The sequence below is a fragment of the Nipponia nippon genome, unplaced genomic scaffold (genome assembly GCF_047370975.1).
Source record: "Nipponia nippon isolate SJK-2023a ecotype South Korea unplaced genomic scaffold, ASM4737097v1 scaffold_9, whole genome shotgun sequence".
NCBI classification, from domain to species: domain Eukaryota; kingdom Metazoa; phylum Chordata; class Aves; order Pelecaniformes; family Threskiornithidae; genus Nipponia; species Nipponia nippon.
Genome location: NW_028262413.1, coordinates 23,615,107 through 23,636,888, shown reverse-complemented (window position 1 = coordinate 23,636,888; position 21,782 = coordinate 23,615,107). Strand labels below are relative to the sequence as shown.

The 21,782-nt window shown below is 37.3% G+C and overlaps 1 protein-coding gene across 2 annotated transcripts in view; it reads left to right on the top strand.

The window, feature by feature from the left end:
* Positions 1-21,782, top strand: part of NUP210 (nucleoporin 210) — a 71,440-nt gene that overhangs the window by 12,593 nt on the left and 37,065 nt on the right. For both annotated transcript variants that reach the window (XM_087744663.1, XM_087744662.1), the window contains exons 4-15: positions 1,992-2,088; positions 3,959-4,109; positions 5,928-6,060; positions 6,910-7,068; positions 7,547-7,615; positions 7,926-8,032; positions 9,098-9,238; positions 10,586-10,723; positions 14,406-14,561; positions 17,713-17,911; positions 19,211-19,356; positions 21,495-21,716. In XM_087744663.1, coding sequence (XP_087600789.1) covers positions 1,992-2,088; positions 3,959-4,109; positions 5,928-6,060; positions 6,910-7,068; positions 7,547-7,615; positions 7,926-8,032; positions 9,098-9,238; positions 10,586-10,723; positions 14,406-14,561; positions 17,713-17,911; positions 19,211-19,356; positions 21,495-21,716 — 1,718 coding nt within the window. The remainder of the gene's footprint in view (positions 1-1,991; positions 2,089-3,958; positions 4,110-5,927; positions 6,061-6,909; positions 7,069-7,546; positions 7,616-7,925; positions 8,033-9,097; positions 9,239-10,585; positions 10,724-14,405; positions 14,562-17,712; positions 17,912-19,210; positions 19,357-21,494; positions 21,717-21,782) is intronic.

The window sequence follows — 21,782 nt, the reverse complement described above, 5'->3', positions numbered from 1 at the left end:
GACTCTCAGTGGTCTTTCTTGGCACACTTCAAAAAAAAAAATTTTTGAGAGCAGTGGCAAGTTTATTGAAGGACATAATTGTTCAGGAAAAGTCAGAGAATTGAATAAGGGACTTCTGACCACTTTTTACTTTTCAGAAGGTGAAAAAATAAATATAAAAAAATTATCCAGTTCAATGAATATTGGAAAAAATCTGCTTAGGTTTGCTGAAAACTTGCACAAAGAACGTGTGTCAAGCCTGTTATTGCAGCCTGTATGAGAGGGAGAGTAGATACTTTATATCATCAGTTGGATGTATACCACGTTGCAGTGACGTAGCTTTTTCCTTTTTCTCTTCTATATATATTATCCAGTTATTTTTTTCATAAGCTGTATTTTTTAATCAGTTACATTAATGCAGATTCCTTTTTGTATATATTTTTAATAAGCTACTCCAAATATAAATGCGATCCCCAAATACTACTTTTCAAAGATTACTAATGCAAGAGAGGAAGATGATCATGGAGATCTTTGGCCAAATTAGTTATAGAATATAGAGGAGGAAAAAAAAGTCATACTACATATTGTTTTCTTTTTTCTGTTGAACTTGCTCACATTATTTTATTATGACTTAACCAAAAGTGGGTTAAATAAGAGAAAGACTTAAAGACGTGAGTTTACATTTCTTTGGCTATGAGCGTGCAAGGAACACTGGCTTCCTGCCCCAGCGGTGGAGCAGAGCACATCAAGACAGCACTCCTTGTTTACTGGGGTTTGCTCCAGCCTTGCCAGTGAGAGCCAGTTTTCTCCTGAAGCATCACAGAGGAGCAGCTCTGGGCCGGGTTATGGCTGTGGAACAGGAGCACAAGTCACTGCCTGCGTTGACATCCGAGGAGCCCGGGAGGGTAATGTTACAGCTGGCCAGGGCAGCTGGTCTGCAGCTCCTGTGACGGCTGTGTGATCCTGCAGGGAAGGACAGAGACGTAATACAGTTCGTGACAAGCGCTGTATTACCTGTCTGCCTCCCTAGGTGCTGCCTCTGATAGGCTTAACCTGGAGACAGCTGCTGCCCTCTGTGCTGTGGAGATAGCTGATCACGTCTTGAATGAGTGAGACCCTGCATCGTCTGGGGAATGCCCATGATAGTTTGGCTTTGATAACCTGACCTTGCCTTCATAGTAAGGGATCCCAGCAGGAGCCAGGACATCCAGGCCCGATGGTGGTTCAGAGGCTGTAAGGATGGTTTTGTGCTTTTGCTACCTGTTCACTGTGGCGCTGGCTGTGTCCAGGCATAGCCTCTCCATAGTGCCATGATGTGTGTTTCTCCACTGGCCCTGTTATTTTCAAATGAAGCAAAACAGAAGAGTGTAATACAGCTTTGCAAAGCTAAAGCATGCATCATTAAAGAAAGTTAGACTTGAATGCATGTTAAATAGCCCAGTCTCAATCAATTTTAATTATATTGCCTTGTGTGTTTAGAGTTTTGTGTTTAAAATTCTGTTGATTTGGGATTTTGAACTAACTGCAGTAAGTTTTATAAAAATGGGAGAAACAACGTAGGCTGTGAGTTGCATTATCTTGTCTTAGAATATTTTTGTGGCTTAAAAATGTCATAAACTTTTAAGGATAAGAATTTCAGAATAAGTTTGCTTTGATTCTTACTTTATTAATATAGATATGAATGTCAAAAGGAAGAACACAAATGAAAATTTATTTTTAAATATGGTACATACTGGGATTTCAGTTCCATATTTATGTCCCAGTGGACACTGCAATTCAGAGCAAGACTCATCTTGAAGATTTTAAGATGCTTCAGATTAGCAGACCATTAGACTTAAATGTAATCATGATAAATCTTTAATAAAGATAAATCTTCAGACTGTTTATTTAAAAACCCCTCTTTTAGGGGTAAGACAAAGAAATTTCCTAGGGGAAAAGTCATAGTTTGTGTTCCAGGACGACTGTATGCTTGTTACTTGTTTTCGTTTTAATCTGATTTTTTTGATTTATAGGAAACACTTTCAGCACATTGGCAGGGTTAGTCTTTGACTGGACAATAGTAAAAGACACAGAGGCTGATGGCTTCTCAGATTCCCACAATGCATTACGGTAAGTTCATTTACTTTGTTCTCAAAAGTCTTGTGTCCATTAAGTTTGTGTGCAAATATTTCGCCGCATCTAGGCAGTTAACTGAACTGATGCCTAAAATCATGCTTATGGGTCAATCGTTTCAGGGGTTGTTTTAAGTGCCTACTCAACAGCCTAGGCGCTCTCATCCCAGTTTAATTTAACAACTGACAGTGTTAATGAGCAGCCCAGGTAATTCTATTCCAACAACTAGGAATAAATAGATGCAATTGTTGATCTTCCTGAAACATCTTGTGCAAAGGAAAGATTTATCAGTAAGACTGTTATTTTGGGATTTCAGCAGAGATTCTGCCCTCTCCCCCCCAACCCCCCATTTGTCGTCAGACCATCTTTGGCCTCTTTTTGGTGGTGGTTTGGGGTTGATTTTTTGGGGGGTTTTTTGGTTTTGGGGTTTTTTTGTTTTTGTTTTTAAGTTTTATTAAGCATGTACACTATGTCGTTTTACAGTGGTGACTTTATTGTTCTGTTCTTCAGTGGCTTTAAACAGAAATGTGAGTTTCCATCCTTATTAAACTAACTAGAATTGAAGGCTACTTAGCAATACCTTGTGTGGGATATTTTTCAAGTTGAACTCCAAGAGTTTTATCTTTGCACTGACTCCAACTGGTGTCAACACACCAGGATCCTGTTATCTAGCAGTTTTATGCTAGTATTCATCATATGATACACCATGGTGAATCTTGACTTTGCTAAACATGAATATTTGTAGAAAAAATGCCTCCCTGAGGTACGTGAATTTGACCAGACTGCAAACACATGAAACATGTTTTTTTTTCTCACAGAACAGTTTACAGACACTTCTTGAGTACAACTTTAATCAAAACTTCCCTAACATATAGTAAGCTTGTAAGATGAAATAGATTCAAACTCGTGCACCAGAAGCTTCAGTTACTTCAGAAAACAGGTTCCAGCAAAATGTAGGTGGACATAAAATAATGTAGGAAGCTATATCGTCCTTTAAAAAAACCTGGCTTTATTCAGATGATGATTCTATGACTAGAATGTGGGGAAACGAGTTCCATACGGAGTTTTTTCTTTCAGTATAAGTATTTGCTGGAGATGTAATTTTAACCAAACTATATTGATATATCCTATGTTGCTAGCACAGCTATGATAGCATAAAAATGTTCTAATGGTGTTACAGCTTTGCAAAATAAATGATAAACTGTCATAAATATGTTAATATTCATAACTGTTCTCAATATGGCTTTACTGATGTTACTGTGAAAGTGCACATAAAGCCAAACAGATCATGTGCATACAGAAGCTGGCAAACTTTAAAACATTGTCCTCTTCAATTTCTGTCTTGTTGTTAACCCATTCATGGCAAATTCCTTTCCTCTCTGTTGTCATATCTCATTGAAATTTCTAACAGTTACTACAAGTATTCTGCTTATAGGTTTTTTTTTTTCATAGCCATTTATTAAATGCATGCTAGCTGCTTCTTACAGGTCAAAGTTACGTTCTGGTTTGTTAAGCTGTTACTTTGTTAAGCTGTTGCTTTTATAAACATAAGCTTAGGGTCTTTGACATCAGTTGTTCCACAATAATCTAGAGAGTTTTTGCAGTAAAAACTGGAGGGATCATTATAGACAACATGTGCAGTCTTGTGATATCTCTTTAAAGCCCACAAACAAGCTTCAAACAAACTTTTATCAGTCACAGAAATTAGCTGCGGATATCTTCAAGAATGAGTAAAATTTGGATATCTGGTCCCAGGCAGACATCTTAAATTTGCTTAAAACATGGAAATAGATGGTGGTGGTGTTTCTCTGTGGTTTTACAAAGATTGGTTAACAATTTTCTATTCACTTCTCGGTTCACCTTTCAGTATACTCAAGTTCTTAGAATCCACTTATATTCCACCTTCCTATATATCGGAGATGGAAAAAGTTGCCAAGCAAGGAGATACAATTTTGGTGTCTGGAATGAAAACAGGGAGTTCTAAATTAAAAGCAAGAATACAGGAAAGTGTCTATAAGGTAAGAAACTTGCATTCTTTTTTTTTTCAATTATTATTTAGTCTTGTAGTCCAATGTTACAGGAGTACTGTAAGTTTGCCCTGCCATATTGTTCCCATTGTGGATAATAGTGCTGCATCTCTGTCTTACTGGATTGACTCTGTAGCCCATATCACAAAAGATGACCGTGCTAGTCTTGATCACACTCAAAGGGTTGGAGTTTGATGCAGTTACCTTGGTGCAGTTACCTAACCCAGGACGGTGCATGTGCCAGAGATAATTTCTAAGCCTAACTGTCTGACAAAAGGCCCTGCGGCAGAGGAATACACTTCAAATACTTCTGTGCGATTTTATTATTCCTGATATTCATTCATATTAGAGAGAGATACAGATATAGATAGATATAAAAAAAATATTATACTGGATAGGGCATTGGCCCTTTAGCTCTTTTATAAAGTAGCTAGCTAGAACACTTTGGGTCTTTTTTTCAATAAATAAATAGCTAGAACAAAGATTACTATATTGGCTCTACCTTTATTTCCTGTTGTGCTTGAAATGAGTGTCATATGAATACTTTGTTAGTATTTAATCCTACCTCATTAGATTCTAGTCTCCAAGGAATGGCTTTGGGATCAAAATGTCAACGCTACAAGGGTGTTAAACTGCAGTATTGGCAATCTTCCCAGCTGTTAGGTAGATCCATGCTGTTTCTTTCTTTGTAACTTGTGGTGACTGAGTTTTTCATTTAACTCTGGTAACAGAGTTGTTTTTTTCTCTTAATAGAATTTACAAGCACCTGAGAGAGTTTTTATGGGTTATCGCTTACAGGATTACTTGGCATTCTGCTAGTATCAACTTAATACTGCACCTTAAAAAATCCTTGTATAAAATGATGGGATTTTTCTGAAGTTCATCTCATATCTGCAGTCTGTTTTTGCAGATTTGTGTTACTACATGTTGTACTTAATGCTTTTGCTTAAAGCAGAATTGCCTTGGACTATCTAACCCATACCTGTAAAAAGTGTTCTATGAAAATATTATAAAAATGTATGTAATACTAGTAACGTGGCACAAATAATAGTGCGTGTTAAGAATTCTATTTTTGTTACAATTCTACCTTTGATAATTGTGCTGAATATAGTTACTCCACATGATATCAGTCTGACTTTTTTTTTTTTTTTCCTTGAATGCTTGTAGCTTGTTTAGTTTTCTGGTTTAATTTTTTTTCTTTTTCCTGAATTAGTTTTGAGCTGACAGTGTAAGTGAAATTGAAATAATATTGTTCCGTTTGCAATTTTTTGTGGCTTTCTGGTTAGTAGTTCCTTTAAATCTTTCGCTGCTGCCAGACTGCACATTTTCAGTGCATCCCTTAAACAACTGTAATAGAATTTATACAATTATCTGTTGTATTCCTAATTTAATAGACCTATGAGTTTGATACAGATTCCTCAGTGAAGTTATAAAGGATACGTTGTATGGAGGTACCATGTTTTACAGTAGGGAAAATAAATTTCTACATGTCTGAACAGTCACTGTGCATCTGTCTCAAGTTTTTCTGTATTCTCCAGAAAACTGAACCAAAATGGTGTCCATACAGACTTGATTTTTTTTTTCTTCAGCCTTGCACAGTGTGTGCAGGGCAGATCTCTATACCATTAATCGTCCTTTGCATTTTTCTGTTGTGACAAAATTTGAGGTGATAATAAAGAGCCAATTACAACAAGTAATGTTTTTCACTTATGGATTATAAGTTATTGCTGCATGGTCTATTTCAAACAAATGAACTGCTTTAAATGTGGTTGCTTTTTCTTTTTTTTTTTTTTTTCCCTCAATCAATAGCATGTACGTCCTGCAGAAGTCAGATTGCTTATTTTGGAAAACATCCTTTTAAATCCAGCATATGACATTTATCTTCTGGTAGGAACATCAATTCAGTACAGAGTTCAGAAAATAAGGCAAGGGAAGATTACAGGTTTGTCCTATTCTCTTTTTTTTTTTCTTTTTTTAAAAACTGCTGAGAAATTTTTAATTGTGTTTAAACTGCGTTGTTAATATTTAATACTGTTTTCCTAAACTACATGATGATACAGCTGTTTAGTTTTTTCTCTCCAAAAAACTGTGTCTAAAAAGGATATACTCTTGCAGATTTGTCAAGGATATGAAAGTAAGTGTAACTTAGAATAGGAGCTAACACTGTCATTTTAGAAGTACTCATTTATTTCACATTGACTAAGAAACTGTATGACTTCCTTAGTTAAAGCAAATTTAGATTAGCAGTTTTTCTAACAGAAAATGTTTTCTTGACAAATGGATTTGCTTCACTTCTACAAGTGTGGGTTACTGGGTTTATGTCCATTTAAAGGTGTGGAAATTTGTAACTGCATCTGTTACTTACAAGGAGCCTGTGCTGGTAATGACTTTTTTCTTTTTTTTTTTAATAAGAAATGTCTTACTGGGCTAGTAAACTAGGCTTATGACATCAGCTAATAGTGCAGAATGGAGTGGCAGAAATTGTCAGTAACTTGTAGAAAGTAATTTGACCACTTTTGAAGCTGGGAACGAATTAACGAATTGGATGCTAGGCCTAAACAGCGGGATGATATTAGTTGAAAATTGCAGCTTCAAAGAAATTAAAGTTAGGTGAGAAGCTCATTTTGTGTGTCTTGATATAATCATAGAAATGCTATTTCTGTAAGGCATTAAAAATATTGATTTAATGTGTGCACTAGGCATCAATAAAAATTAATCAGCAATAATTAGCAGCATTCAAACATTGACATTTGTTTTTATTGTTTCATGTGTTGTCTTGTTTTATGTACAGAATTAATGATGCCATCTGATCAATATGAACTGCAGCTACAGAACAACATACTGGGTCCTGAGGGAGATCTGTCTCGGCCGGTTGCCAAGTTGGACCAGGCAACATCAGTTGTAACTGCATTGCAGCAGGGACAGACTAACCTCATACTTGGGCACAAGAGTATCCTTCCTAGGTGATGCTTTTCCATCAAGATCTTCGTGCCAGGAGACAAACTTCCCCCCTTCGCAGCACAAAAAGATAAAATTATCCATATTTGTACCAGTAGTCTTGAAAATCAGGAGCACCTGATGGAGCCATAGAAAGCAGCAGTGCTGTGAATTCAGTCTCAGCAGAGCTGCCTTATGCCTTGAAACATTCTAAGAAATTAGGTTGGCAAAAGATCAATTAAATCATGTCTGTTCCCCTCAGTCAATGTGGAAATGTGATGGGGCTTTATTTAACTTTTATATTTAGAGCATTATATTCTCTAGTGGGATCTCTCTAAGGTGCTCACTGTCTTTCAGGATAGTGGGGATAACATTTATTTTCAGCGTACAATTAGCTTTAAATATCCAAGGAGGCACAAGGAGCCCCAGGAACAAGCTGAACTTTACTTGACTTTTGTCAAAACTTTTCTGTTCCTTTACTGAGACTTCAGGTATTCGCATGCAAGGCGTTTCCAGACTACCAAACAGCACTATCTATGTTGTAAATCCTGGGTATTTAGGTTGGTATTGGCTGCAGTTTTCCTGATTGCTTAATATAATTTCTTGCCTTGTTTTTGTGTTGGTGTTTTTCTGTGTGTATATACATGCTTCCATTTCTCATATTACTTTTCATAGAAAAGTAATTTTGTTCATAAAAGTAGCTCAATGTGAAATAGGTTTAGTAGCAAGTATTTATTTATTTTCTTTCATCTCTGTATTCGGCAACAACGAAGGTGCATCTTCAGATTGTGGGCACCAGAAGCAAAATGCTTATATCCATTATGTAAAGAGGCCATTGATTTGTGTTGTTCATTATTTCCTGTTTTGTAGGATTTACAATTCATCCAGGTGACAGATGGGTCCTAGAAACAGGCAGACTTTATGAAATTACAATTGAAGTGTATGATAAATCGAGCAATAAGGTGTATTTATCTGATGTAAGTGAAATGTTGATATACTTCTGAGTGTCTGTCTCCTACATCCTGGCTTTCTTTGAAATTAGTTAGGCAGTTTCTTATTTACATTGAGTTAGGACACTTCAAAGCATGTTGTTTCTTGCCTTTTTCTCTCCCCCCCCCCCCCCCCCCTTTTTTTTTTTTAAATGAAGTACTCCGGGTGACTCATGTGAAAGTGCCCATTGGAGTCTAAGCGCCGTAGAAAAAAATGGAAGAATTTGGACAATGCACTGGAAATTGCAAACCAGTGTAAACTGCTGGAGGGCAGTACTAATATGGTACTTCATCTCATCAATCGCTCCTGAATATAATATCATCATGTCTAGAGGCAATCTTTCCTATTAAAGAATGAGGTGTAAGTTAGGCTTATAACACTCTTGGCGAGCTACCTGTTTCCTTTCAGTTGATTATAGGAAAAGCTTAGATGATTAGCTAGCATTAAAACACTTCACTGTTTGGTAGTTAAATAAGATGAATTCTAGGTACTAGGTACAAAGTATACATTGCTCTTAAAAAAATAAAGAAAATAAGATTTAAATAGTTCATTTGCAAGCAGAAAAATTTTATTAAATTATTGCTTTTCAGAATACTGAGTTTCTGTGAGTGTCACTTTATTTGCACATATTTGCTTCCTGAGATACAGATCTGAGTTTCAGCTAAATCTCAGAAGAAATGTGCTATTGGGGCAGTATATTTGCATGTTCTTCCCCTTTTGTGTTTAAGAATGACAGAATTAAGAAATTATTGTAAAATATGAATTATTTAGTGGTATAAATATTGGTACTTTTCATGTTAAATTACATGTCGCTGATAATTTAAAAAAGTAAATATTTTCTGTGGAGTTAATGCTGTGTCTAAAAGATATAATCTTGTTGAAAGACTGAAACTTTCATAGGGAAAAGTTCTTATTCAACTTCAGATCATTTTCTTTGAACTGTTATTAAACAATTGTTTTCTCATTGATTTGTTGCTAATATGTTTATGGCTGTCTGTACAGCATTAATGTCAGTTACCTGTGGCAATATCTATTTCATGTTGTGATTTTAGAATATCAGAATTCATACAGAGCTGTCCAAAGAATATTTTGAGGTGCTGAAGTCATCTCTAAATGGATCATATCATTATGTGAAAGCAATAAAGAAGGGTCAGACCATTATTGATGCTGCACTGACATCAATAGTAGATCAGGTATGTTTTTATAATAACTCTTCTACTGGTAGGCCTAAAAATTATTAACTTGTGCAGTAGTGTCTTAATGGTGACATAGTAAAAGGAAAACCTAAGAATTACATGGGTCTAAGCCATCTTTGTTTAACCAGATTAAGAACCAAATTCTAAAATCCTTACTTCAGGAAAACTGTCAATTAAGTCAACGGAGGATTTGCTTAAATAAAAACTGTGGGATTTTGCTACCAATTGTGTGGCAAACGCCTGTTAAACTAGTGGTGCACAGCACTGATTTTTTTTTTCATGGCAGATACTTATGTGGGCACATATCGTATCGTTGTGCTGGTGCAAAGGTCCTCTCACATTCTCTGAGTGAATTTTACAATTTATTGTGGTAGGATCATCAGTGTCATACCCTGGCCTTGTTCTGCATTCAGTTACATTTGGAAAGTTTTCTGTCATTTGGTAAGTGATGTTAAATGCTGGAATGAAAATCTGCCAAATGTATCAGCCTGCAAATTTCTTCAAATTAATATTCATTAACTTTCTGCTAGTTGGGCAGGCTGCTGAATGTATGGCTAACTAGGGCACGTGGTGTGAAAGTGATCTGCTTTTGCTTGAAACTGGAAAAATTCAACACTTCAACCCATTTGCTGTGAAATTGTTTTAGTGATTCCTTGAGACTGATTTAGTAGATCCTTGTATATAATAAGCCATGCTCATTCTCTGTGTCAGAGAGGTATTCTTGAATGAAATGTCAACTGAGAGCTGTTAAAGTTTTCCTTCAGAACTCCAGTAAGAAATTGTATGTTGTGCCAGAAGGCTGTGGCATTACAATGGACATGGTATAGATGGACTTGGCAGTGTTAGGTTAACGGTTGGAAAAGACCCTTAAGATCGAGCCCAACCTTGATGATTCTATGATTCTATGAATTGCAGCAAAATAAAGGCCAGTATTTCGGGGTGGGTTGAGGAATGGGTCCTTTAGGCTGACTTTCGTCTTCACCTGCTGCAGAGTAGAATGAGCAAAGCATAAATGCAGGTGTGGAGTTACTGAATTAGTTCTCCAGATGAGGTCTCAAAAACTAGGAGTAGTGAAAGAGTGTATTTCTTATTGCTGTTTGCCTTTTAAATTAATATGGGCCCCTGTATCTCCATAGTAATATTACTCATTTAATACAATAGCACACTTTGCTGCGGTGAGCTGCCTATTTGCTCACAAGTAACACTGTTTGTAAGTGACTCTAAATAGTTGCTTTCCTCTCTCTCTCAGATGTTTTCAACAACTTGTCTATATATAAGGACGAAACATTATTCCTAGGAAGTACTATGGTGTCATTTATAATACTGTGCTGTTGCTTTCTGTAGGATGGAGGTGTTCATACATTACCAGTTCCAGTGCGAAACCAGCAAGATGTTGAAATATATGGTCCCATAGTTCTTTCACCCAGCATCTTGACGTTTCCTTGGCAGCCAAAAGCCGGGGTCTACCAGTACACCATACAGGTATGCCAAAGAAGTATCTAAATGCAGGACATATTGCTCAAGCAGGCACAGTAAGGACTGTAACCGCTTATATAGAGTTGACTTTGGATACTGCAGGCACAGTGACATCCAAAACTTTATTTGAAGGAATTTCCTTGGATGTTAGTTGCAGGAATTAATATATAGTTAGTTAAAAAAGCATACAAAAAACCAACAAACATAAAAACCCCACTGACTTTCACCTCGTCTTTCATTCACTTCCTCTCTCCCTCATGTATGCACTGCACACATACACACAGAGTGGTTTGAAATTACAGAAAACATCCTAGGTACAAAGCTTAGTAGTAATAATTTGAGGCTGCGATTTACTTTAAAGGGATGGAAGTATGGGAGTATGAATCAGTGTGGTGCCTGCAAAAAGGGCATGACAAGATCAATGAGCAGCACCCTATCAACCTTTGACATCAGTATCCTTCACTCCCCACGCATCTCATGCTTCTAATAAAAAGTCATAGGGAGGCAAAGGCCACGGTTCGTTTACAGTATGCCCTTCTAAAGAGACTTTTTTCTTAGATTTCTTTTGTGTGTCTTTGCTCCCATGCTGCCAGTCCTTCCATATACTTCATGAACCAAATGGCTTGTCTTCTAGTATCCAGAGTGTAGTCTAACTGGAGAAAAGAACACTGCTTCCCCAGCCCGGAGTCTCACCCCAGTACAATGATACCCAGATCCTGCCCTCAAGTGTTTCATGCACAGTTCCCACCTCTCCCTCTTAGCATGAAGTAGTGCTGAGTTTTGGGTCTGTCTTCAGGTAAATAGTACACAAAAAGAGGCAGTGGGACACATGATGTCTGAAGTAAACAAATCAAACTCATAGGGGTAAAACTGCATTCTCTAGTGTAAATCTGAAGTTAACGCCATTGAGTTTAGCGCTGTCATTTGTACTACTTAATTTCTGTGGAATTAGATTTTGGTTTAATTCATGCTATACCCAACCACACCAGCAGAGTGTGGTAAAAATTCTTAGTACAAATACGCATTTTCAGTACTTCATCATAAATTCTGCTAGTTTTCCCAGTAAGGGAAACTAAATGTGGTTTTCTGTTTCCCACCTCTTTTACAGTTCTATTCTTGTCTCGCCTTATCTTGTGTATATCATCAAATACCTCACTAAAGAGCATTCCTTTGTGTACTCGAATAATCTGCATCAGTATTCTTACTTTACTGTGATTTTTTTTTTTCATTAAGAACATAAAAACTTTTTTTCTCCCAACACTGGAATTGGTTTGCGTTTACGGAAACTGAGAATATTTTCCCAATCTGCCCATTCAACAATACTAGTGGTTGTTTACAGTAGCACACAGCTTGACTGTTGTTCCCTGCTGTAGATTAGTGTTTGCCTCCTACTCGATAGTTTTTGAGTCAGGCTATTTTAAATTGGTGAATACACTTTTTCTGAAAATACATTGACAGGGATTTTTGGATCTAGCCAAATACTGTTTATAGCTAAAGTAACTTCTTCCAGATGGTATCAGAATGACTTTTAAGTTTTACTTTGTCAGCTGTCTGGTTTTTTGTTGGTTGCTTTGTTTGTATTTGTGCTAATAAGATGGCTTCTGTTGCAAGTAAAAAAGGGGGGCGGGGGGGAAGGATGTTTTCTTCCATGCATTAGAGAAGTGAAGTGCAATCTTTGTGAAGTTAAGTATGTGGAGGTTATTTTTCCCTAGTGAGGGCATCACCGTCACTGGTAACAGTTTGTGGAGTGGAGTTCAGCTAATAAGTTGTGGATAATGATTAGACTGAAATAGAAGCTCCTCAGTGCAAACTGACTGCTAGAGAGAAAAATGTAGTAACGAATTGTATGGCAATGAGATGCGACTCCATAGAATTATTAAGAATTGTGTATTTCTGTTTTATGTTTTCTGCTCATTTCTCTGTTTAAATTGAAAATATCTTTACAAAACACTCTGAACTTTTACATTCTTTAGAAATTTCTCAGCACATCCCATGCATCTCCTTCTGTCACACACCGTTACTTATTTATCCATTTGTTTTTGTCCGGTGCTCTTTCTGTAATCAGGTTGTGTACATGCGCATGGGAAGGAAAAAGGGAAATGACTGTCCTTTTGATCCTCCACTCCCTCTCCCCTACTCCTGGTAAAAGTTATTAGCTAAGTTCCTGCATAATTTAGATTTGTTTGTTTTCCATGCTGTCCTTCTAGTCAAGATTTATCATCTTGTTCATTTTTGCTTCAATTATGGAACAAGTTAGAGCAAATGCTGAGGAAGTTAAAGAAATTAAAACAATACATGTAAACAAAAAATTGCTCTGATGTTCACCCTTATTTTATTCTGATGGAACTTTGAAATTTATTTTGGGGTGTGAAAGTTTTGTGGGTTTTTTTAAACTTGCTTTAAAAATGCATTATTCTTAGTATAACCTTCTGCATAGTATTTGTCTCAACAGACACTTCCTGTAGCTCACAATAATGATGTTTAAAACCTATACGTTTTACAGCATTGTAATGATTTATGTTTCTTCAGTAACTAGTATTACACATCTAGGAGGACAATACTCTGCTTGTGTTGGCAAAATGTTTTTTTGGCCCTTCACTTTATAAAATATGAACCTGCAGCAGATATTACCCTGTCCTGGCTGCCAGGTGCTCATACAGTGAGTATAATAATTTGTCTCTATTGATGTGGACCATAATATCAAGTAACTAGTTCTTACCCTTCTGTAGAATAATTCCACTCACTTAACCTCTTCTAATCGTGAAACAACCCTTGAAGAGCTGGGAGCTCTAGGAAAAGGGTGGGGTTTTGTTTTTTGTTGGTCTGGGGTTTTTTATGGGAATCTGCATGATAAACCTGAGCTTGTAAGTTTGGCGGTTACTGACTCCTTCCTTGAAAAGCCATTGTGGGAGTGTAGCCTGTACATTTTGCAGACCCTCTCAGTGCTTGTGGCAAGAGTGGACAGTTTCCATATGTGCCTATTGCTCATTCCATGACTGATCAGTTGCTGGAGCAGCATGTTTGTTGAATGGCTGCAGGTAGGCGTGCTGATTTTCAGCATAAAAATAAAGAAGTAATGCCAAGAAGAGAGTGACTTTTTTTTTCTTTTTCTTTTTTTCCCTTCTTGCCTCATTCCTTCCCTGCCTCCCACCTTCTTTTCTCTTCCCTTTAGATCCCTTAACAATTCCCATTGAAAGAAGCTAGTAGGTACAGAGTGTCAGGTTAGCAGCTCTGAGAGCCAAAATCAGCACTTTGGCTGTCAGCAACAGAAAAACAGTGGGAATTTTCAGAAGTATGATGATCCCACGTGCCAGGCCTCTGGTTTGCTGATTTGTGAAATGCTCTGCTGACTCTAAGCACTATCAGTCACTGGGAGTTGTGAGCATCAGACTTCTGCAGCTGAGAGGGAGATATTTGGGTTAGCAGCACTGGTGAGTACATAGGATACGTGCATGAAGAAAGCTGAAATTAAAATGAACGAAGGGTAGTAATCGTCTCATCTCCTGCTTCACTTTGCTTATTTGAAAGTTCTGAGGTGTTATTTTATTTGTATTTCCTCAATAATAGTATTGTTGTTGCTCAGTGTGTCCCTGGTTTTCATGCAATATATTCAAAGGCTTGACAGCTAAGAAATGTGAGAATTATATACTTCATAAAATATTGGAAAGATTTTCTCTCTGTATTCTAGGCTCATGGTGGAAGTGGAAATTTCAGCTGGTCCTATTCTAACCAGGCAGTTGCTACAGTGACAGTCAAAGGAGTAATGACAACTGGAAGTGATATTGGTGTCAGTGTTATTCAGGCAACTGATGTTCAGAATCCGTTGCATTATGGAGAAATGAAGGTAAAACTCTATTTTCCCTGGTCACTCCTTAAATATGGCTTTTGAAAACAGTGAAGAAGTTGAGAATGGCGTTCCCCTTTCCAAAATGTTCCCGAGAGGTTTCCATGCCTGCCCTGTAGCAAGTTAAGTGATCAGTTACACAGTTTGTGCTTCTGGGGATTCAAGCTCTTTCCTCTGCATTAACTTTACTCCCATTTTTGTTCCTTCCTGATTTCCTTGGTAAGTCTTTTTCCTTGTTGAAAGTTTTGAGTGCAAGAAGGAAATAGTAATTTACTACTGGCCTAGCCATCTAAGCAGACAAGCCAATCTAAAAATGCATTCTGCAGGGTAAGAGGTGGGTGTTTTCCCTCAATGTAAAAGGATGACAGATACCATTAAAATGCACAAGGAAATTCCTAGCTGGAGGAGTGGCTGAAATGAATACAGTGTCACATAATGAATCTAGATACCAAAGCTGGCCAAGAAAAATAATCTTTTAGAAAAATTAGGAGAAAATGAGAAAGAAAAATATACCTGCCAAGAGGGATTTGGCGGTCTCTGTGTAAATCATACCCTGTTCTTAGGATTTGGTCAGGGTGATCAGTGGGTGGTATAGAGTGAAGCAAATACAGGAACAGTATATGTAATGGCCCCACAGGAAGGAGTGTGCAAAGACAGGTAAAGAAGCTGCTCTGGTTAACACTGGTTAACACTGTAAATCTACAATCTTAAATATCTTTCTCTAGAATGTTACTGATTTGGAAATATTTCCTTGTGTCCTTTGGACACAAATAATGTTCCTTAATGAAACTGTCAATGCTTACTCTCTCTGTCAAGCTGTTAAGAACTGCCAGACCTGTAACATCATAGAATAGAAACTGAAAGTAAGTACTACTGTGGTGTATATTCGCTACTGTGAAGTAGTACTACCCTGCTACCTTCACAAATTCGGGCGGTTTAATCTATGCTTTAACTCTGTGCCTTTTGCAAAGAGCCAAGCATTGGAATGGAAACCTGACAGAGAAGAGGAAACTTGCTCCTGACCTCAGAAAAACTACGAGATAGTGTGCTGAGCACGTATGACTAATCTGGGATCCAGAGGCTGTGTTTGTCTAACTGCATGGTCATAAATGAAATAGGTTTGTTTATGCCAAGCGGATGCTATTGAGACTGGCAAACAACCTCCATCTGGCTAAGGCTCTATAAAGGTGATGGTCTTTGTTTCTGAGGGAGCATAGAAGTTGATTTAGGAAGCACATCTTGCAAGCCCTGGGGCAGTGCACCTTACTTCCAGGTTACATGCCTGTAATATAGCAACTGGTGGGGAACAAGCTGATTGCATCAAATATATACATTAGCTATACAAAATATGTCATAATTTTTAAGTATTCCCATGTGCGGCACTGCTGTAATTGTTATACTGCACTTCTGTTGCACCAAAGTCCCTTTTGACAAAAGTGTTAAAAAATGTGTTTGGTCAAGACTGCCAAGTCTGTCCCATAATGAAGAGAGAGCACATATCTCCTCTCCCTCTCCCTCTCAGTACGTGTGTTTTGGGAAAGATATTTCTAACCAAGTTTTACTTGGAACAGCTGCATCTACTAATGCTGGGTTTTCTGAGGGGCAAATTAGCTTGGGTTTTGTGCTCAGATTATTTATGTCAATTCTACAGAATGGATTTGAGAGGTACTAAAATTCATGCTTAAAATAATGACTTAAATGCTTAAAATAATGACACAAATTAAAATTTGTGTGGAATTTAATTTACAGACTTGCTCTGAAATTATTCTCTGGACAACCGAGGATGCTGCTTTTTAGCAGTGCAACAGCTATCAGCAGGAGATACAGGAATAAAGATTTTTCAGTTAAAATTTCTTATCCTCAAACATAAGTCAAAGCCTGAAGACAGAAAAATTACTTCTCTTCATGTGAGCTTTCAGAGTGGTGTATTGCACAATCTGAATAGGTTATTTTTGAATGCCTTTGTTCCTGTGTTAGGAATTGCATTCTTTGTAAAATAACTCTGAAGAGTTCTATTTACTGACCTCAGTGAGCAAGTTGTAGGAATAGTTAACGATGTTCCACAAGGATTACAGTTTTAACTCCGTACCATATGGTTCAATATTCTATTCTGAAGCTATTTGCAGATGGTTAGGAAGTTAAGATATGGCAAATGAAAAGCTTTGATCATAGTGATTATTACAAAATATGCAGTCTGTCTGTGGTGGATTCTTTAACATAAATGGAAAAAGTAGCAAATAAGAATAACGAATAATACCGTTAAGGCTTGTTCATCAACATACCAGCCATAATAGCATGGAAGATCTATTTCTGCCAGTCTTATTTCTGAAAGTAATCCTTTTGATTTCAAAAGTATCTCGCACATAAAGATTATTTGTTGAAGCAGAAGGTTGTTAGATTAGGCAGTAGATATTTGTTCACTTATTTTAGATTTCTGACATATTACTGCGGGGAAACGTTGAGCCTTGGACACCTTTAAAAATGTTTTGCCAACAGACATGCAAGAAAGAGGAAAAAAACAAAAAAAAAACCCAAAAAACCCCAAAACAAACAAACAAACAAACAAAAAAACCCCCAAAAACCCAACATTGAGGAAATGTTTGGGTCATTAGTTCCCTTAATGTTTGGGTCATTAGTTCCCTTAACTTCTACAGCAGCAATCCTGCTGCTGTGAGTGATGGAGGCTGGGGAGTCTTGCTAACTATGTCAGGTCTAGCTCAAATATTTACGCTGTGAAAGTCAAGGTTGGATACTAAATCTGTCCCAGCTGGTTATAGTACTTTCTGGAGGTCTCGTGCAACAGTCCACACTTTAAAATCAACAAAGCAGAAGAGAGAATTATAGAAGTACCAGTAAAAGGATCACCAAACTAATGTGAACTTGGACTGTTATGGGAAAAGAGTACTGAAATAGCAGCAAGCTTTTTCTGGCCCTTTCTGACACCTTTCTGCTGCAGGTAAACACAAAAGCAGTGTTGAATCTGAGAATTTTTTCCAGCCATCAGAGGGAACTCAGCAGCTGGGAGAAATATATGAGAGGGCTAATGAAAATAAGGAGAGCGTAGTGAAGTCTATTCTTCTTTCCCCCCCCCGATACCTTTTTGTGGGGTTGTGTTCCTACACCTATGTCCTGTGTTTCTTTCCTCCTTCAGGTGTACGTAACTGAACCTAGTGGGATGGAGTTCACACCATGTCAAGTTGAAGCACGTGTTGGCCAAATATTGGAGCTGCCTCTGAGGATTAATGGCCTAACCAATGTTGAAAGGGGCGAGACGGTCCCGCTGAGCGACTGCTCACACTTTGATCTAGTTGTGGAAGTAGAAAACCGTGGTGTGTTCAGGCCACTTCAAGGTGATTTGGCCCCCTCCCTGTTTTGAAAGTTAAATTAAGATGTTACTAAGTCACACATCTCCTTTAAATCACTGTTTCAATTGCTGTGCACAGTATTCCCACAGAGGTGCTTAACCTCAGAGGTGGTGATCAGAGTAGTTTTATTTTGAGGATGTGTTTACTTCTTTAGGCAGAACTTCCCTTTGATATTTTTGATGTTTTGAGGGACTCTGAAAGCATTTTGGCAATTATTTTATTAGATAATGTGTAGTCTCCCATATGTCTTTCTACTGATTTAGTATTTTTAACATGCTTCTGTAACAAAGCTGATGGGTTTTCTCATAAGAAGGGTCCACATGTATTGTGTTTTGAGGTAGCGTTGGAAGACTTACAAGCACACTAAGATTAATAACTGCTTTGCCCAAATTGTCCAGCAGTACTCTCAGTTCTATAAAGACACTGTTCATTGTTTGCAAGGAACTAAGACAATCAGCTGCTTAAATTTTGCCAAAGCTCTGTCATTGTTAAGCTCATTGCTTTAAGAAACGCCTCTTGTCAGGTATATTAAGAGTATGGAGTATGCATGTTGTTTTTAAAGATTGCCATTAATGTTGCTGGGCTAAGTGGACACTGAGCAATGCGCTTGTTCCTGTGTTTACTGAATTCAGTAAGTTATTCAGATGTACCATTAATTTTTTCCACGTGTGTCTTGTATGGAAGCTCTGCTACTGAGCCAGTAAAACCATTGTGCCATCTGTTTGCCTGAGAGGCGGCTATTTTAAATGTTGCTATGTAGTATGCTGTTGTACTGTTTGTTTCAAAAAAAAAAAAAAAGAAAAAATAGACCCCTCCCAAACCCCAAAATGTCCTCTAAGTAAGCCGAGAAATTTACTGAAAATACCTTACCTTCCACTAGAGAAATGATACATTGCCTACAGTTGAAGTTGTTCTGTGCAGGAAAGCTTGTCTAAGCAGTGTGACTTATTTGTGCTTAATTACAAGCCAGTTTCATTTTAGAACAGCAAGATGAAAATATTCAGTAAGAGATAGAATTTATATTAGCTTGTACCAGAGTAAAGACTCGTGTCCTGTTTACGACAGTGTGAAAATAAAGAAGTTTGCGAGACATGGATACTCGGTAAGTGTTGGGTTTGAGATGAAAGACAGTAGTTAACTTTTTTACCTATTTGGTTGGAGAACACATCTCTCTGTACTTATGGTGGAAATGCTTTTGTCGAGAAAAGCTGTGTTGAACTTGCTTTAAAATGCTGGGCATTTCTTTCCAAATATGTATTTATGTATTTTTAATTTATCTGACAGGAAGGCTTAAGCCAACTGCTGATTTTTGTAGTGGAGTCAGAGTGAAAGCTGAAACTCAAGGATACACAACACTTGTTGTTAGTTACACCCATGGTCATGTGCACCTCAGTGCTAGCATCACCATTGCTGCTTATCTGCCATTAAAAGTAAGTCTGGTTTTGCTGTTCCTAAAGCAATCCATCACTTAAAATGCCTTTAAATGACAAATAGGAAGTTGATATTATGTAATGAGTATGTTTAAAAAAATGAGGTGGGTGGTTGAATGACAGGAAGAATTTTATGGACTGTTTTGGGGAATTGTGTTTTAACCCTTTCTCTGTGGAGCATATATATAGTAGAATTTGCCTACATGGACATTGCAAGCCAACTATAGAGGAGTGAGTAGTGCGACAGTGAACTAACAGATTGTTACAACTTCTGAAGTGGAAAGTGTATTTGATATCCTTGCCCATTTTTCAGACTTTTGGCAAAAGATTCACAATTGCTATCATCTGAAGAAACATGCAGGGTAGTAATAGGGGTCAACCTCATCCGAGTGAGGATGTATATCTTGTTTTGCACAGCACACCTGAATTAGTAAATTACTTTTCAGCAGACTCTAGATGAGTGGAAAATTATGTGACACTCAAATCGTTTGTTTCTTGACTGTCCATTTTAACTGACTAACAGTTGGCCTATTAAGGTAATAAGGGGGCAGTCACAATTCTGTGTCCATAATGGCAAATGGAAATAGACCTAGCTTATGATTTCTGCTTTCATAGTATATAAATTGATTTTTGCAAGAAGGCAAAGCTGGCTTGCCTATATGGCAGTGAAAGTACATGCTTTTTCCCTACAAATGGGAGAAACATATTTCACTGTTGGACAGTTCACTGAAGAAAACAGGAAGAACAAACCTAAGTACAGGGTCCATATATGGAAATATGAAACAGTATGCTTATGCTACCCTCATCTTGAGAGACCTGCCACTGAATCTGCAAAGCTGAAGTCTAATACATTTGACCAGAGCTTTTTTCCCCCCAAATCTGGAACAAAAGTTTGTGCAAATCGTAGAAATTTGTGACTGTAATGATGATTTTACTTTTTAAATATGCTTTTCTGTCAAATATCTTAAATAGCTGAGTATAATTATTTGAAGATGCTGAGACATCCTAAGCAGAGTGTGTAAACTTTCTATTATTGGCAGCAATGTGAGAGAAAGGCATAGTCCCTTTAATTAGGATTTTTTCATATGCATGGTATCATTCACACTTATATTAGGAAAGCCCCTTGAGATGATGTAACACTGCTTTTCATCTATAAAGTTAAATGATTCTAGGGTACTTAACAAAGCCAATACGTGGTGACAAGGAGGGTGGATTAAGTGCCCTTTAAAAAAAAAATAATCTGTTCTTAGATATCTCAGTGAAAAACTTGAAGTATAGAACAGTGATTTCCACATTCTTTTCCCTCGTTTCTGTAGAATTAAATATTTATGATGCCCAGAAATGGAAGGCAGCATTTTTCTGTCAGATATCTATTTAATAAAAATAATAATTATAACATAAGAAGTGGGAGAAAGATAAACAGGAGTCAGAGGGCAGGCAGACATTTGAGACTAAATCTCATAGTTTTCCAATGGGTTTTTACCTTTATATTACAAATATAACCAGGGAGTAAATGGGAGGAAAGAGGAACATTTATGCTAGCCCTTGCCTTCTTTCTCTTCCTACCAAAATGCACCTATGGAAGGAATTGAACCATCCTTTATGTTAGCTGCTATTTCTTTCTGACTAAACACATAAGTAATATGATGTGGGACACAAGCTACAAATGGTTATTGTGTATTAAAATGTCAAGTTAATTTCTGTGATGATAAATAGCACAGGCTGTCCCAGTGATGCACATCAATGTAGAATTTGTTGTAGAGGTTTGAAGTAAAACTTGTGTAGGAGAATAATTACATGCACAGAACTGTGCTGGAGAGAGCACTGTCAAGTGAAAGTAAAATTTGACATTACTTCATTCATTTAAAGTACAGTCTATTTAAAAAATGTAGTAGAATGTAGTTAAAACTTTTCTTTGGATCTGTAGGTTCCATTGAATATAATCCGACTGGACAGAATTCTTGTAGGGTGATCTGTTCTTAGGTAACCATGCTTACAAACCACTGTTTGGGAAAAATCATAGCCTAATCAAAGTAACAAAGATAGCTTTTCCATTAAGAAGGAAGTTTCTTTTGCAAAGTACAACCAAACTATGTATAAATAGAATCATTAATTTGTAATTAATTCATTCATTACAGACTATTGATCCTCCATCTGTTGCTTTAGTGACTTTGGGTTCCTCTAAAGATATGTTATTTGAAGGAGGACCTAGACCATGGGTACAAGAACCTTCAAAGTTCTTCAGGAACATCACTGCTGAGGACGCAGAAAGTATTGGGCTGTCTTTATTTGGACCTCCTACATCTCGAAATAACATCCAGCATTGGGTTAGAGTGTCTTGCAAAAGCCTGGGAGAGCAAGTAAGTGCCAGAAGGTATTTGTATTGCCCTCCATCAAACACTGAGCTAAGGCAACTGAGAACAAGC